General features: G+C 36.6%; 1 protein-coding gene across 2 annotated transcripts in view; it reads left to right on the top strand.

The window, feature by feature from the left end:
• The window catches only part of CTNND2 (catenin delta 2), a 396,723-nt gene extending 380,261 nt beyond the window's left edge, over positions 1-16,462 (top strand). The window contains exons 22-26 of one of the 2 annotated variants that reach the window (XM_053466295.1): positions 7,717-7,843; positions 11,001-11,123; positions 12,855-12,928; positions 14,368-14,442; positions 15,118-16,462. In XM_053466295.1, the coding sequence (XP_053322270.1) occupies positions 7,717-7,843; positions 11,001-11,123; positions 12,855-12,928; positions 14,368-14,442; positions 15,118-15,378 (660 nt within the window). In that variant the 3' untranslated portion in view covers positions 15,379-16,462. The remainder of the gene's footprint in view (positions 1-7,716; positions 7,844-11,000; positions 11,124-12,854; positions 12,929-14,367; positions 14,443-15,117) is intronic. The other variant, XM_053466296.1, reaches the window with a different exon arrangement.
• Positions 16,463-18,007: the final 1,545 nt, after the last annotated feature.

Raw genomic sequence — 18,007 nt, forward strand, 5'->3', positions numbered from 1 at the left:
ATCCATGAACAGGAATAGTTGGTTTTACTTGAGATGTAAGTAGATGCAGTAGCATTTGAGCCACTTAATGCCTGAAAGGTAAATCAGACATTTAACACCTGATCTGAAATTACCTATTGAAATATCACTCCTAAAATATGGGGGAGCATCACGTTCATCATTTTAGGTTAGGAGCATTTTATTTCCCAAAAGAGCTGTCAAGAAATGTGAGAATGCAGACCTTAATAACACTGAATTGAAGCTTTCTATATATTTATAATTTGCTATGCCATGATATTTTTATAAATATTTCTTTGAAAAAAACATATTAAATAGAATAACACACAACTCAAAAATATTTATTCTCTCACTTGGAAATGATGTAATAATTATTGACTGGTATGACATTTATACAGTGGACGGTAAAGAAATGTGAGAGGTGACGAGTTCAAAATATGACATTTACCAATATATTTGCATATTTCCTGAAGGAGTGACACCATGTTGCACTAATTCTTCCCAATAAGAAAAATATAACATGCGTGCCAGAGGTTGTATAATGAATTACTCTGTATTCTGACACTCAAAAGGCCCAGCATATTGTGTTCATTTTGCATTGCTAATTAGAAAAGAAATGTGATACATGTATGAATACAAGTCACACTTGACATGTCTTAAAATAAAGAATGTGGATAAGTTTAGATGCATGTCCCTTCCTCGAGATATTACATTACGACTGATATCATGTAAACTGATGGACCAAATGGACCAAAAATGATTTCTACAACAAATTTATTTTCCTTCCTTTTTGGTTCGGAGAAAATTTAGAGGGCTTTTTCAAGTCAGAAACGAAATTCGTTGTGACTCCCTCTCATTCACTCTCTCGCTTGTCTCACACATTGACTCTCTGTCACACTCTCCCTCATTATCTCATACTCTTATTCACTCTAACTCTTAGTCAATGTGTCCCTACTTTTTTTTGTCAACCGCTTCCGTGTCCCTGTCTCCATTTCCCACATCCCCATTTTTTGTCTTTTTTTTACGCGGTTCTTCTTGCTATCCGCTGCATTGTTTGGGAGTCATAGAGCGGACTGCACACCCTCTCCCCATTGAAGGAATTGCTATACCCTTTTTGCCAAAGTACTCCAAGAGGCCAGAGTAGTGCAAATTGATTTGTGGAGAAAGGGAGGTGCAGAAATGCTTCTCTTTATCCGCAGCTCTGTCATACCGATGATGTGCCTGGCACATCATGGCATTAAAAAATAGTCACAAAATAGTCAAATATATAGAAAAATATAGTTGGGGGAAAAAATGTAACATTTAAAAATAATTATGCAATGATGACATCATCAGGGGAACCATCCATTTCCAACAAAATGTATGAAAAAGTGCTCTATCTTGGCATGGAAAGAGTTAAAATACCACCATTTAGAATAACCCTGGGATGTCTGTTTTTCAAAATTGTATGGTTTCATTGGTGTAAATTGCATTAGCCAGCTTCAAAGTTGCCCCAAATTGGACTTAGAGGCAGGATGACAAGATGTCAAAATTCTAAGTTGAACAATCTATACTTTTTACCTTTTACCTCCCAACCCAACAAACCCATGCATTGGTGATATCACTATACTCAAGAGATGTTACTAAACACATATTGGGGTGTTATTAAACGACATATACCAGGAGCTGTAAATGTATACCTTAGGTACAATTTGTGTGAAAAAACACCCACAAAATAAATTACTAACCAAAGAGCTTGACAAAGGCTGGTAGTAAAACTAGGACATGGGAAGTATTGAAATACCAGCATTTTAAATACCTTGGGGTGTCTAGTTTTTAAAAATATATATCTGGTGTGGGTAAATTGTCCTGAATAGAACATGGGGACAGAATTACCAGATTTGTTTAAAAAACACTACATGTACTTATTGCCCTATAACTTGTGTATTTCTAAACTCAGGACCAAAAGTAGAATCTATTCAGCAGATTTTGTCATTAGCTTTTGCAGATGAGTAAAGGATTTTTCAAATAAAAGTGTTTTTTTCAAATTTTCACCATATTTTATTATTTTTTTATACAAAATTAGATGATATGGTCAAAATATCGAATTTAAAGGAAGCCCTTCTGGCTCTAAAAAAACCCCAACAATATATAACTTGTGTGGGTATGCTAACCGAGAAAGAAGAAAAATAGCCTCAGTCACGAAGGGTACAAAAGGCAAAAAAACAGGTCCTTAAGGGGTTAAACTTCTCCATTATACTATATCACCATCAATATATTCTCACAGCCATATGCTGGGTTTACCTGCCTAAAATGTATAAGCAATTTTAAAATCGGCATCATGTGGAAGTATGTTCCGGTAGCAAAAATCCATTAGCAAATCCTTTTGAGGTATTGTAGAACAGAAGTATTACTTCCAGTGCTGAGTTTTAATAGTCATGACACATAAAGTAATTAGATATATTCTCATTATAACCAATAATAGCTGCATTGCGTTAGTAATTGGTTTCAAGAGGAAGGTGTTTGTCCATCCTTGCTAGTTTTAATGAGCTCTTCCTTTTAAAAACTAATTTGTTTTTATTATATTATAGATTTGAAATTAAACCTAAGACCTCACTGCTATTTTCCCTTAATCAAAGTCAAGAGGTAAAGTCATCAATAAACACCTATGGCTGGATTTATTCACTTGCTTACACATACGTTATTTTACAAAATGTATTTGGAAAGAAAAGATTCTTATTATGAGTCTCTACCTGCTTAATTTGTAGTCTATAGTTCAAGTCATGGACTATAAACCCTATTTGCAATATGTATATATTTTTTTTTTATATATAAACCAGTGAGGTATGATATGATGCCATATGATGACCAATCACTTTTTTATTGTGCTCCATGAGAAAATAATAATCAAAATAAAACCTGCATTTTTCCACCCATGCTGTCACATGGACTATGTGTATGTATTTACCTGCTCATTGTGGCTAAGAGGAAAAATGTGTACATTTGTAAACTAATTGGTGCTGGTAAGTGCAGTGATAATGTACAGTATGTAACAATAAACTTGAGTGCTGCTATCAGCCAATAGCTCTTCAGTTATGGTCAATTCCAGAACTCAATAACCCAGCAGAAAAAAAAAATAAAGCATAGGTAACATATTATAGAAAAAGCATAGGTAACATATTATAGTATAGTAATTAAATCAATAAATGTGGAAAATGTGGGAACAAATGTTGAGCTACACTTTATGCAGCATCAAATGCAAGGAGAATGCAATTAAACCAAACCTTGCATCCTTTGCAATAAATCAGTTTATGAATTTGCATCCCTGCTCCACTGTAAGTGATATTATTGGAAAGTGGAAGCTTTTAGGAACAGCAGCAACTCAGCCACAAAGCAAAAGACTGAGGCACACGGTGTGTAAAAGTCTCCAACGCTCTGCTGATTCCATAGATGAAGAGTTCCAAACTTCCACTGGCATTAATATCAGCTCAAAAACTGTGTGATTGGAGCTTCATGGAATGTGTTTCCATGGCTCAGCATCTGCACGCCTGCCTAACATCACCAAATACAATGCCAATGTGTGTTAAAATCTGTATAATCTGGAAATCTTTGTGTGTGTCCTGCGACATTGGTGGGAATGCCCATTATTATCTGTAGGAACACCCACCAATGTCATTGGGACAGCCTGCGATGTCAGCGGAACCACTCACTGACTTAAGCGGGTGGTGCTGTCTACGCCCCGGAAGGCTAGGTCCCTTTAACATATTGTCTTTCTTTACTTTTATTTGTGTTCCTTATTATTAGCATCAAGCCCATGCATTTCTAAACGGTGCAGAGTGGCAATAATTTGAATAAGCTTGCCCTTTACCACTGACAATGTCACTCTTGTGTGGTCAGCTCCACACATTGTAATGCGGATGGGATGGTGTAACGGAATAGGACTAGCATGCCAAATATGCATTTCAGACAGACAGGAGACATCACTGTGTTACCAAAGGAGGAATTTTGTATTTTTACACTCTCTAAGTTGTTGCTAGGCTTTTTTAGGTCTCTGCATGCAAGTAAACCATTTGGATGTGATTTATTTATGATAAAACATTAAAAAATGTTAAGCAAATATGGCCTTCATTGTGCTTTGTAATGCCAATGGTAACTGTTCTTGCAGTGCAGTCATCCATAAAAAATGTCACCCTTGGTTGACTCATTTCAAGGTTAGAAAGAGTAATTGTATAAGAAGTTACATCCTTGGTTATTTAAAACATAGAATATGCATTTACAATTTTTTAGATACTTAATCCATTACCTTTTGACTTTTTTAGTAGCTGTCAAATATTTCTTGCTTCACCAATTCCAATTCATATTATTACAGGTTTCCACACCTGTATAATTATTTATAGGTACTTGTACTCTTATCAGTAGGAGTCTCATCTCGTATTTCTACAATGTTTCTAAAACTGCAACTAAAACTTGAATGATGATAATTTTAAAATATTGCCCTTTGTCACAAATATTAAAATATCAAAGAAGACTGTTAGAATGTTCTGAAATCAACTAAATGGCAAGTTTTGGCATTAGCTACGCAATAGAAAAGACCAGCTCGGTCACTCATGTAGGATAAACTTGTGTTCTCAGGTCATTGATCAGTAGTTCCTTAATTTTTCTGTATTATGTATTATCACCGCACATTTTGCTCTACTTGCATATCCTAACTTATCTGTTGGAGACTAGCCAAATACTCCTTGTTCGCAAAAATGTATCCTGTTCATCAACACATCTACATTTTCTCTTCTTTTTATGAGTTTTAGGTATTTCTGATATTGTTTTATTAGTTCAACATTTTGTCACTAATTCATTGGCTTTGAACAGTAAACAATATCATATGGTGTTAAAAATGATTGCTCCTAATCCGTTCCAGTTTACCAGGTTCTTACAGTGTTCTGTCCTTAATAAGTAGATGATGTTAGATAAATTTGTTTCTGTGATGCATTAGCACAGTCTTAGCTTTTGGAAATAGCTTGAACACTCCACAGGAGACCTTGATACACCTTAAAGTATCCAATTCAGCTTAATTAAATTTCATTAGAGTCACTGGAGCTTAAAAAAAGTAATGAAAGCAAGTAGCATGTCAGGCAGTATTTATTTTATATTGAATTGAAATACTCCCCTTTGTATCTTAAACATTTCTTTAAATGTTTAGTACTAATAGCTTTTGAATATGTTCCTGGTAATTGCGTGAGTTTTGATGTTTTCACTATAGACCCATGAAGAAACTTTTCAACTACTACAACTGCCATTAAGTCTCTGTCGTTAATAAACACAATAATTGTGGTGAAAATGGATTGTGATGTTCTGCTAAGTTCACAACCTGTGATTGGTCTTCTTGATGATTTAACAGAGCGGGAAGTAGAAATAATGAATGGGTCATATGCATTAAACTTTTTTTTTATGACAAAGAGAACTGGATTTAAAATAGAAGCATACCGCAGAGGGTATGGCTTCCACAGGCATCATTCGTTTTTTTGAGCTCAAGGGGTTTAGAGCAATGCTTACTTGCAAGTATGTAAGGTTCAGAGATATGGCATCCATTTTGTGGGCAGTGGGGGGTCAAGCAGAATAAACCCTGAGTTTAATGCTGGGATGCAATTACTGGTAAACTCATGGGAGTGCTGTGCCGCTTCTTTTAACAAAAAGAACTGCCTTACTGTGTGAAGGAAGGTCTTACCTCCAGGCAGGGCAGCATTTCCAGTGGCTCTACAGATGATGAGTTGCGTATGATATATGTAGCTGGCACTCTAGGGGTTAAAGGAGATGTACCATTGAGAAAAAACATTATTTGAAAATAAAATACAGTGCTGTATACAGTAATGTAGGTTAGCATTGTCAAAAATCTAGTTCAATCTAATTTTGTTTCAATAAAATTCCTTTATCTGTAGACCCAGATGCTACCATTTTTGCCAGTTCTGTGATAATTTGGGTGGTTTTCCTGCACTGAATTAACTCTTTATGGTAGTGCTTATGAAATCCATTCCTGCATAGACTTGCATTAGTGTCCATCTGGGTGAGCCTATGTGAGGCAGCCAGGGTGTTTGTCTAGTACACTGGGTTGAGATAACAAGGCTAGAAAACATAGAAATGGCCAATATGCAGCTGCCTGAACACATTAGATAATGCAGAAACTAGAATGGTTTTAAAAAAAAAAAGCACAATATTGTTATATAAAATATCTTTTAAATCCAATACAAGGGGGAGGTCAGGGCTGATCCCCACAATTTTATCCCAGATAGCTGAGACACATGTAGTTAACACTGCACAATTTGTACTTAGGTGTAATATGCTGCCCCCCTTTTCAGAAAAGGGGTAAATAGTCAGGGCCGGCCCAGCAATGGAGCCGAGTGGGGCAACTGCTCCAGGCGCCCCAACCCCTTTTTTTTTTAAAGCGGAAGAGAGAGAGAGGGGCGCCGAATGGTTTTCGCTTACCAAGTTGTCAGTACCCGCTCGGCGCCTCTCTCTCTCCTCTGCGGCGAGTCTCCCTGTTCGGTCTCGGTGCCGGCTTGTAATGCTGAGCGCCGGAAGATGACGTCATTTCCGGAGCTCAGCATTACAAGCCGGCACCGAGACCAAACAGGGAGACTCTCCGCAGGAGTGCTGAAAGGTAAGTAGAGGGAGAGGAAGGCTAGATAATGGGGAGCGGCAGGGACGGAGGGAGAGGAAGGGTAGATAATGGGGGGGGCATTTTAAACTTCGCCCCAGGCGGCATTTTGTCTTGGGCCGGCCCTGTAAATAGTGCATATTCTGCACGTAGTATGATCAGATACCATTGTGATCAATGTTGTGAGATAGTTAACCATTACCTTTGTACTTTAATGTTATTATAACCTTGCATAATTTATTTCTAATGTTTAGGATTAAAACTTAAAGTTTTTCTATATATGATACTGTGTATCTGTTCATGAAAATGTATTTACGCTCAGGATGTCTTGAATTTATTTGCAGTCTTACTATATCACATTTTCTTGCATTAATATGACTTGTTTTACTGATATAGAAAATTAAATATTCTACATATTGTCATCCACAGTTAAGCTTTTCATATGTGGTTTTCTTTGTCATATTTCATTATTAAAGTAGTATATTTCAGTAAAGAAGACATGGTGATATTTGTACTTCAGCTATGTTATGTTAGCATTAAGATAAAAAGGGCAAAAGAGAAATTAGACATTATGTTGGTAAATGCCAAAGTCCTTTCTCGGCATCCTGTCAGTGTTTGCAGTAAAAGTACCATATAATATCATTGTGGCTTTACTTTGTGACATTTCTATATAAAAAATACAATAATACCTTCTATTTATGACTATGTTTCTAAGTGTTTAAATGGCTTGAGTGGCTTAATCGAACAATTAATCAGTTTTCCTGGAAATTTAGTTTTTATAATTGACAAATAATGAAAACCAAAAAAAGAAAACTTTTACCAGGTTTTATTATTTGCAGAATTAGTATTCTCCATACATCTAATAGCTAACTTGACTCAGCATATAATATATATTACAAGGAAATTGCTAAGTAACCATGTGATTCGTGGCTCGTAACCCGTGAAGGACATGAAAACACAATGAATAGTACTTATTCTAGTGCTGCAAATGTTAATTTGCATGTGTTTGATGGTCATCCATTGCCCTCTGGAACCTAAATATTTGATTTTGGTTAGATTTTATAGGTAACTTTAACTTTTTTGTCTCTTAGGATGGATGGTCACAGTATCATTTTGTAGCCTCATCATCAACTATTGAAAGAGACAGACAAAGACCGTACTCTTCTTCTCGTACACCTTCCATATCTCCAGTTCGGATGTCTCCCAATAACCGATCAGGTAATTCAAATTATATCAAGAAAGAAACATTTTATTGTTTGTTTTATAAATGGCTAGAGGCTGATGTCATGCAGATACAGGTAGATGAACGCTTAACAAAGCGTATGAATGGCCTAAACATTTTGCAAGTGGCAAATATTCACCATAAGTTCTCTGGAAATATGGTCAGTCTAGGGTACCATATAGGTTACTACCTGCCGAGGTGGCTAACTGAGTCTGCATGCCTCAGAGGAGGGACTTTGGGAAAGTGAAAGAAGCGAGATCCTTCTTCCTTTCGTCTACTCCTTCCCTTATTCTCTCCTCTTCTTTCTCTCTTTTCTTTCTACTCTGTAATTTGACTCTTGCTTTCTCTCTTTTTACACTTTTCTTTTCTCCATCCAGTGTAACTTTCCTCTCTTAACCTTTCTCCCCTCCTCTTCGCTCTGTTTTTCTCCTTTCAATTGTTTCTCTTCCATTCTCTATTCCCTCTTCTGTTCTTTTTATTTTCCCCACTGTTTCTCTTTCTTCTCACTCCACACTCTTCCCCTAACCAGTGTCACGACCGCTTACACAATAGTGCACACCGCAGGAGTTGTTCTGCCCAGAACCCAACCACCAAAGGAAACCCTTAGTGACAGGGAGCTGGGACTTAGATGATCCCAACAGTGAGGAGGCCGGGTGTAAGCGGATATTAATAGGAATGAGTTGGATGCAAGGGTATGAACAGCAGACGTAGAAGCCAGGAGCTAATACAGCAACACCAGGGAAATAACGGACAGGATGGTCAGAGAAGCCGGGTTAGCAACGGAGCGGGTAGTCCAACAAGCCGGGTCAGCAACGGAGCGGGTAGTACGACAAGCCGGGTCAGCAACAGAGCGGGTAGTCCAACAAGCCGGATCAGCAACGGAGCGGGTAGTCAGACGAGCCAAAACTGGAAACCAGGAGACACAGGATACGGTACAGAATCGTCAGGCAAAGGATCGTCAGGTAAGCAAAGGGTCAAAAATCCGGAGATACTCAGAGAACAAATAACAGGAATCAACTGCAACAAAGACCACAACAGGGTACCAGACAAAGCATATCCGGGGTATTTAAAACCGGCGCCAAATCACAGGCTCCGCCTCCCAGCCTGTGACACAGTAGCACTGGAGGATCTCCCAGAACCCCGCCTCTGAAGCAGACTGGCCGCACCCCCCCCCCTCCGTACTACCAGGAGAAATAGCACCGGACAGAGCGCGGGTAAGTACCAGATGCTGGGAGTCACTGCTTCGTCGGGCAATATGATGCCCGGCAGAAGCAAGACTCCCAGCTCCAGACCTCCGTCCCCGATGCCGGTGGTTGGACTCCCGCCCACCCACATCGGAGGGGTTAATGCATTCCCCTGGAAACTGTCGCACGCGAGCAGTCTTCTGCATGCATGCATGCGTGCGTGCGGCATCGAAGGGGTGACTGTGACAACCAGTCATTTTTTATATATTGCCTCTCCTTTATCTCTCTTCTCCCTTAGTTCTTTCCTTTCTTTTTCTTTACTCTCTTCTCTGTTTCTCTTTCTCTCCCCTCTTTTCTGTCTACTAAACCAAACATTTTAGCTGTAAAACCACACCCATGGCCACACTCCAGGTACAACATACAATATTTTGGGCATGTCTAAGACTAACACACTCACACAAAGACAGAAAGGAGGTAATTTCCTTACCAATGGATCCATAAACTATCTTGTTTGCATATGCCTGTCGTTTTAGAAAGAGAATTTGGCCACAGCATAGGGTTGGAATGCATGGGCTTGATCATTCCCCCTGTATTCCCCCTACATACAGGACTTCAACATCTGGCTCTTTAGAGTGGTAACATTATAGGTTTATGTTGGAACCAATTTTACTCTGATTAAACATAAAATATAGCAATTTTTGCCAGTGCTCACAATTCAACTCATAGCCTTAGGGGATTGCATGTCATTTTTTCGATTGTTTATATGGAAATGTTGTTAAGTTGGTTTTTGTATTTGGTTAAGCAGAGACAGAAGGCTGTTGGTATTAGCCCTTTTTTGTCCCCAAAACACGGTCATATGTTGACCTGTAGTCTGGCTTTGCTGTGACATCAGATCTGGCAAGTTGTAACTATGGTTATTGAGACATTAAGTTGCAATACAACCAAGCTTGAATAAACCATTGCACTGAAATGATAATAAATCAAGTTAAAATACCCATTTACCCTAATGAAACATATGTGATAATATACAATTAACATGATCAATGGCTACACACCATATGCAGCTGCAGGATGTATTGAAATGCGTATTAAAATATAAATTAGGTAAATTATTTTTATACCTTTTTTTTTAAAGAAAAAAAGATTATGCTGCAGAAAAATCCATAATTTATGTAAATGACAAATATGCATGCATATTTACATTCTCTTTCATTTCTCTATCGTTTGTCATTTTAAGCATTTATTCAGTCTGCTACAATTCAGTGTTTTGATTCCCCAACTCCCAGTAGCAGAAATAAACAGTAGACAAGAATTCCACTTGTTCAAGAGATATAGACTGAACATCTCCACAGAGAGTCAGACGGACAAATGGAAAGGATGATAAAAAGAAATATGCATAGTGCAACACCGTTCATGATAAAGGCGACAAACTATATTTAAAATATACACACACACTGATCAGCCATAACATTATGATCACTAAAGTGAATAACACTGATAATGTTGTTATCATGGCACCTGCCAGTGGGTGGGATATATTAGGCAGCAAGTGAACATTTCGTCCTCAAAGTTGATGTGTTAGGAGCAGGAAAAATGAGCAAGAGTAAGGATCTAAGCAACTTTGACAAGGGAATCTCCACAACTGCAGTTCTTGTGGAGTGTTCCTAGTCTGCAGTGGTCAGTATCTATCAAAAGTGGTCCAAGCAAGGAAAAGCGTTGAACTGCCAACAAGGTCATGTGAGGCCAAGGCTTATTGATGCACGTGGGGGGAGAAGGCTGGCCCGTGTGGTCAAACCGAACAGACAAGCTACTGTATCTCAAATTGCTAAAAAAGTTAAAGCTGGTTCTGATAGAAAGGTATCAGAATACACAGTGCATCGTAGTTTGTTGCATATGGGGCTGCATGGCCACAGACCAGTCAGGGTGCCCATGCTGACCATATTATGTATTCTTTATCTGTATTGTACAGCAAGTGCCCCAGCCTCCCCTCGGGAAATGATCAGCCTCAAAGAAAGGAAAGCTGACTACGAATCCACAGGATCAAATGCCACCTACAAAGGAGAACACACTTCCAGGAAAGACGCAATGACAGGTATGGTATAGAAGTGGACACAGCATCATAGACAAGTTTTTCATAGTTAAAGATAGGATTTATATAAAGTTTTGGAGTGAGTGTATATTTTTTATCTATGTATCTGCGTGTATAATTATGAAATTAGCTTACCAATGGCTGGAATGCCCATAAGTTAAGCAGGCCTCAAATTCATAACATGGAAGCCATGACTTTTTTTTCCCAAAGTCCCCGTGCTTTTGGACATTTTTTTACTTATATTTTTGCATAAAACTAGAGGGATCATTTTGTTTTGAGCATATCACTAACTATACATTTGTGGGAAGAATATTGATTTATGTGAGAAGCAATATTTAAAAACTAAGAATGTTTAATTGATATTTGTAATCCATTCATTAAACAAGTGTAGCCCACTAGCAATATATCAATGAAAGTAAATAAGTTGACTATTAGAGCTGTATAGATTCGTGGAAATCCTCCCATAGATTGTAATGAAAAATAAGACAAAACAGTGATACATTGATTGCAATTCATGGAAGGATTGCTATTCGATTACTTTAGACCATTAAGCCAATTCCTTGGTCTTAAGTATAAAAGTTTTCTTAAGAAAAACACAAAAAAAACAAATATTGAGACATTATGCCAGAATCTATAGAACAAAAGACAGATATTGACCACTTTCTCTGTGGAAAGAGCTTAACCAGTTTGAAATGCTCATACTAAGGCTTCAAAAGTAAATCTCCTATGGTAAAGGAGTATTTACAGTGTAGTTCAATACTAAGATCTATATAGCTATCATTGCTATAAGGAAAGATATGTGAAGGTCAGCGCTTAATATTTTTCACTAAATCTCAGCTTGTCAAACACTTGTTAGGGAAGCCTATAATTTACCCTGCATGATTATGGAATAGACTGCTAAGTAAGGGAAAAACGAAAAAAAAATATGTAAATAATTTGATAGCTGAATAGCCTAGGGGAAGTTATTATTATTATTATATTTTAGTTCTATAGCTCCAACAATTCACGCAATGCATATATTCCATTTATATGACAAGACTAGAATCGACTGACTAAGATCACATATTCCTAGTGCTTTTCATCGCCTGTTTTCATATTGGCACTACTAGAGAATTTTACAGTTTATGCTGGGATTATGGTGTCTTGAAATATGAACCACAGATACAGTTGTGTTATTTTATAATAATCACCTAAAGTCAGGAAGAATCTGCCATTGGTACAGACAGGGCTCTTGGCCTTTCTCAAATTATAAATAAATGTCTTCCTTTGCTTAGAATTCTAAGATGTATTAGGAATTGAAATCTAAAAATATGATCAAAAATAAATTAAGCTATTAAAATATAGTTCTTCTTTAGTTTCATATTATGTAGGAAGGGGTGGATTAACATTGGGGCAAAATGGGCATTTGCCCCAGCACCCCTGGTGGTAAGGGACCCCGATTTGCGATTTACTTGCTGCTGTGCCATTTATACATTTACTTAAACTGCACAACAGGAACACGGTGTATTCTGTACTGGGTGATGCAGAGGCTAATTTGGAGGATGGAGTACTTTTTCTGTATCGGGGTATTTGTAGAGACATGCAGAGACCTCATCTCTGGAGTATGATCATTAATGGTACAAAGGGCTTCTGTCTTACAGTCCTGCAATGATTCCCTTTATTTTTACTTGTTTCATTGTTTCATTCAAAAAATTGTTATACTTACTTTTTCTGTCTCATTTTATTTGCTTTTAGCGCAAAACTCTGGAACCTCAACTTTATATAGGAATTCCTATGGTACACCTGCAGAAGATATTAAACACAACCAGGTATAGACATGCTCGTTTTAAGCTGTTTTTTTTAATATATATGGTTATATATTATATTGCTTTATCACATGTTTGATCAGAAGGCACAACTCTCAATACGTGTTCATCCTAAATGTGATAAATGGGGTTAAGGTCAGGTCCCAGTGCAACTCGAGGCAACTCGAGTACACAGTCATGCTAGAACTGGAAAGGACCTTCTTCAAACTGGTGCCACAAAGTTAGAAGCATACAATTTTCTAAAATCTCTTTCTATGCTATACCATGAACATTACCTTTCATTAGAGTTAAAGGACCTAGCCCAAGCTTTGAAAACCAGTCTCATGCCATTATCCCTCCTAGCAGCGCGGGTTGTCTGCGTCCATCGCGCATACACCCTCCGGCTGAAAGAGCAGGGAACTCTCCTCTCTGACAGCCGGGGAAGGTCTGCGCGATGGATGCAGACAACCCCTTCTGCTAACGGAACCTCCTTCCGGCTGCAGCGTAAGTTGCGCAGGCTACACACCGGGGAGTGAGAAGCACCGGTAAGTTTGGGGGGGGGGCGGTTACCAGACAGGAGGATCCAGGTCCCCTGCAGCGCTGCGGGGGATCTGGATCTTAGTCTCATAGTGAGACCTATTTGAGGTCTGATTATAAGACGAGGGGTATAAAAAACCTTGTCTTATAATCGAGCAAATACAGTATTTGATAAATAAGTAAACATCTCATAGTGCTTAACAAACTAAAATAGGGACGTTCCGATATCACACTTAGTCCCACTCATAAAGAATGCATATTAAAGTTTATTTGTTTCCAAGCAATTAAACCTTAAGATGACAACATAAAATAACAGATCTGCAAATGTTAATTTTTCTAAGGTACTAGAGTATGCAATTAATTTTATTTTTAAGTAAAGCATTGTCTTTATTTTCCATGCTAATGATTAGGCTCAATAATTTTAACTGGATACCAGTCTACCTTTAAGTTATTCTCCTACACATACCTTTAAAACCAGTTTTGTGATGTTAGCACAATTAACTCATAGTCATTAGATCTTAAGACAATGTTTTGTTCCCAATGCATGAAATCCAACTTTCACAGGTTCAATAGCATTGACCAAAGTTCTTTCTCAGTTCTCATGTTCCAGATAAGATTATTTATTTTGCTTAGCAAAAAACAGGGTAGATTCTTTATAGTTTACCCCTTTTTTATGTTTTTATCTAATTCCTTTAATCTATTTCTGATTGGTGTATCTAGTACTCATATAAATAATGCCTGTGATTTATTTGGCTTTTTTCTTTGCTAAAGAAGACAAACTATTATAAAATGCTAACAAATAAGAAGTATCCATGTTAAGTTTTAAACTGTGTTCAAGGAACATAGAATTTTATTGGTGAAGAATGGGAACCTGGTGTTAATGAGTTGGATAGTTTAATATGATTTTTCCACCTTTCTATTCACAGGTAGCAAGTATTCTTATATCTCTACCTGAGGATAGAAACAGGGTGGGTGTTAGCGGCCCTGCAACATCTTTAACTGTGAGTTAATAACAAACAAAGCGAAAATACTGTGTATGTGTGTATATATACAAATATACATACATTAAGCACATGTAAACATCCGTGAATTTGCTTGCAAAGTGCGAAATCAATTTTATTTAAAATTCTCTTATAGACTGCACTATACTTTACGATACCCTGTTTTATTTCGTTTAATACTTTTGAAACACTGCATGAACTGAGTTCCTTTCAGGCAGTAAAATACTGTAATTTTACCAGTGCAGAATAGTATATTGATATAATTGTTCTCTGTCCCTAAGGACATACATATCTATTATTATTATTTCATATCATAAAAACAATCATATAGGTTAAACATTAGGATATCATGATTCTCCTAAATAACATCTAGTGATATATTGGAGCTCATACATTTTAGCTGACTGTGTACGTACATCCTATCAAAGTTGACCAAAATCTAACTTACCTTAAAATAATATCAGCTGTGGTATAAGAAAGTGATTCTTTAAAGGTTTTTGTATGAAATGTTAGTCACCTAATTTCATCCACATAAACACTTTAGCTTCCAATCCTTTTCTATTTTTTCTGTTTAAACAATTATAAAAATGAACAGTTAAATAGACAATACTTTTTAATAATTTCATGTACCTTTATATTAATTTTAACAACGTTGCTGATATTTGTCTCTTCTAGATTTCTACACAGCCTGTTCCCCAAGAATCCGCTAGAAAAGACTATGACAACTACCAACCGTTTCAGAATTCAACACGAAATTATGATGACTCCTTCTTTGAGGATCAGGTGCACCATCGTCCTCCAGCCAGCGAGTACAATATGCATTTGGGACTAAAGTCAACTGGCAATTATGTTGACTTCTATTCTGCTGCTCGTCCCTATAGTGAACTGAATTATGAAACAAGCCACTACCCTGCGTCTCCAGACTCCTGGGTGTAAGACTTGATCGTGAAACAAAGATCCAGCCTCTCCAGACTACTGGATTTGAGACTTGATCATGACGCAAAGATCCAGGAAACTGTGCATGTGCATGCATATCACAAGACATCTTTCCTTGCAAATTTAGTTTGTCAAGCCTGTTCCTTAGAAAGGCCCTTATTACTATTGTGGAAAAATGATTATGGTGTTTTAGAAGGCTGGTGTTGTGGAAACTAATATTTTGTAAAAAAAATAATAATAATAATAATAATTACTAAGCGTTTTCCCAAGTGAAAATTTCTGATTGGAGGGGAATATCAAAATTATACTAAAGTAGGGTCATTTAATAAAGCATAATAGCAATGTTGTGTCACATGAATGGCGAAACAGTGGTAGCATGTTTGTGCTTTAGTAATTGACCTCAGCGTCTGCAGAAATATAGTGTAAAATGACTGTGTTTTGAGGGTGGCGGGAGAATGTCCGTAAAGGGGTGTGTGATACGATTTTATGTTAAGCACAAGAATCTAGTTTACACTATTTAAGGGGAACAGCTTCTCACATTTTGTTTACTACTCTCATCCATTGTGAATCTAGGCTTCAAGTTGCATTTGAGGTTTCCTCTGTACAGCAAGATGTTTCTTGCTTTTTGTTAATGCTTTGTTGTAAAGTATTTGATGTACATTACAGATAAAAAGTGCATTGTGTATATTACACCAATGCCACAGTGTTTCTTCTTCATCAGTGATTCTAAATATTGCTTCGATTTCAACATTTTGAAAAAATGTTCAAATTTCAATATTTTGTTCTTCCCCTACCCCAAGTACATTTTGACAATTCTGAAGACAAAACAAGTGAGAAAAATGACTATAATAATATTTAGCAGTATTGTTTGTTCTGATATGTGAACTTGTTTGTGGCAACTAAAAGCATTCAGCAATTTCTGACATTTAACATACATCATTCCACACTTGTCAACAAAGTGCTTTTTCACTGCCTAAAATTTTACATGTAGATATTTGAAATAGATTTTTTTTTCATTTTTACCAGTTTTCTTTATGATGATACAGTGTTAACAGAAAATAAATTACAATTGATCTGTCATCCATATTTGCTAAACATGTGTATTTGCGGAAAAACTGAAAGAAAAAAACCAAGAAACATAAAACATCCAGTATTTGTGTGTGGATGTTTCCCTGTATGTAAAATAATAATTCCTTGGTGTGCATGTTTTGCCTGTGCAGTGGGTGATTTTACCTTCAAATCTTAAAGATGCCATATATCTGTGAACCAGATTTGCAAGGAAAAGCTTCCGGCATCGAAGTACTGACATAAAAAGTGTTGAAAAACAAATTATCTGTCAACTCTGTTAGTACAGCACATTAATCAGATTCTTAAGACGCTCAAGGCTGATCTCTCTATTCTGTAGTCTCTGAGTTTCTGTATTCCCGCTTCTAGTCTGTTGCCATGTGCCTTAGAGGTGTAAGTTTGCCAAACTTATGATCATGTTTAGTTTTCTATTCATTTAGGTAACGAAACATAAAATAAAAGAGGCAGACATTGTATAATGCGTTTCTCGGATGTGAGAAAGCGTTTGTGACAAAGCTGGCCATACATCAATTAAGTTCATGCAGACTTTTCGTTACAGAGATGTTTTTATCCACATGTCAGATGATAAATTCATATACGCTTTTCATTACAGAGAACATAAATCGAATTATTTTCTATGGGCTAAGTAAATAAAATAACTATTATATAATGTTATAAATATGTAATATAATGTTTTAAAATAATATTATTGGATTCACCAAGTAAAAGCTGATATTTTTTTCCATACCTAACTACAATTTTTTTCTTCAGGGAAAACAAATTCTAGTTTTTATTATGGTAATTGCTTCAAAGGATAGAAATTCAGGTCTGTTGAAAATACACTGTTAGGTTGGAGGAGTTTCTAAGAAATCCTTGCAATAGTTCTAGAATGAGAAATATGGAATTCCCCTTTCAAGATGAAAAGGTGGTATTTTCCTATGTAGTTCCTCAATGTTTGCAATCAAATATATCAATATAACTAATTTAGAATTGAAAGCTTAATAGAAATCCTGAATACCTTACATGAAAAATATTTTTTAGAGATATTTTTACAGGTTGGTTTATGAAATAAGGTCCTTGTAAATTGGTTTAAAATAGGTCAAGAATGCTTAATAAGACAGGAATAAAAAAGCAGGAACAATACAAGCAGAGTGGCTTTTATTGTTATTACTTTGTTTTATTTATATAGCACCAACAATTTATGTAGCATTTATTGCAGTACATACATTTAAATGGTATGACAACACTAGAATTGACAAACTAACACAAACTGATACATTAGGCAAAGAGGGTGCAGCTTACAATCTAGCGGCTTTCCATAAAATGTAAGCAATACCGGTTTACTAGTATGATAATCGTTGTCACATAAATATCCAGAGAGTATAGCTTCACCTATTGGATTTCAAGTTCAAGTTAACCTGGTGCGTTTTCATTCCAATGTAAACAGCAGGTTGTTGAAACTAGAAATAACTTGGAGTAAAACATCTTAATTTGCTGTTCTTAGGTCTTTTCAACTCAATAAACATAAAAAATTGTAAGGTTATAACAGCAACATTTAGACAAT

This window comes from Spea bombifrons, chromosome 5 (assembly GCF_027358695.1).
Source record: "Spea bombifrons isolate aSpeBom1 chromosome 5, aSpeBom1.2.pri, whole genome shotgun sequence".
In the NCBI taxonomy this organism is placed as follows: domain Eukaryota; kingdom Metazoa; phylum Chordata; class Amphibia; order Anura; family Pelobatidae; genus Spea; species Spea bombifrons.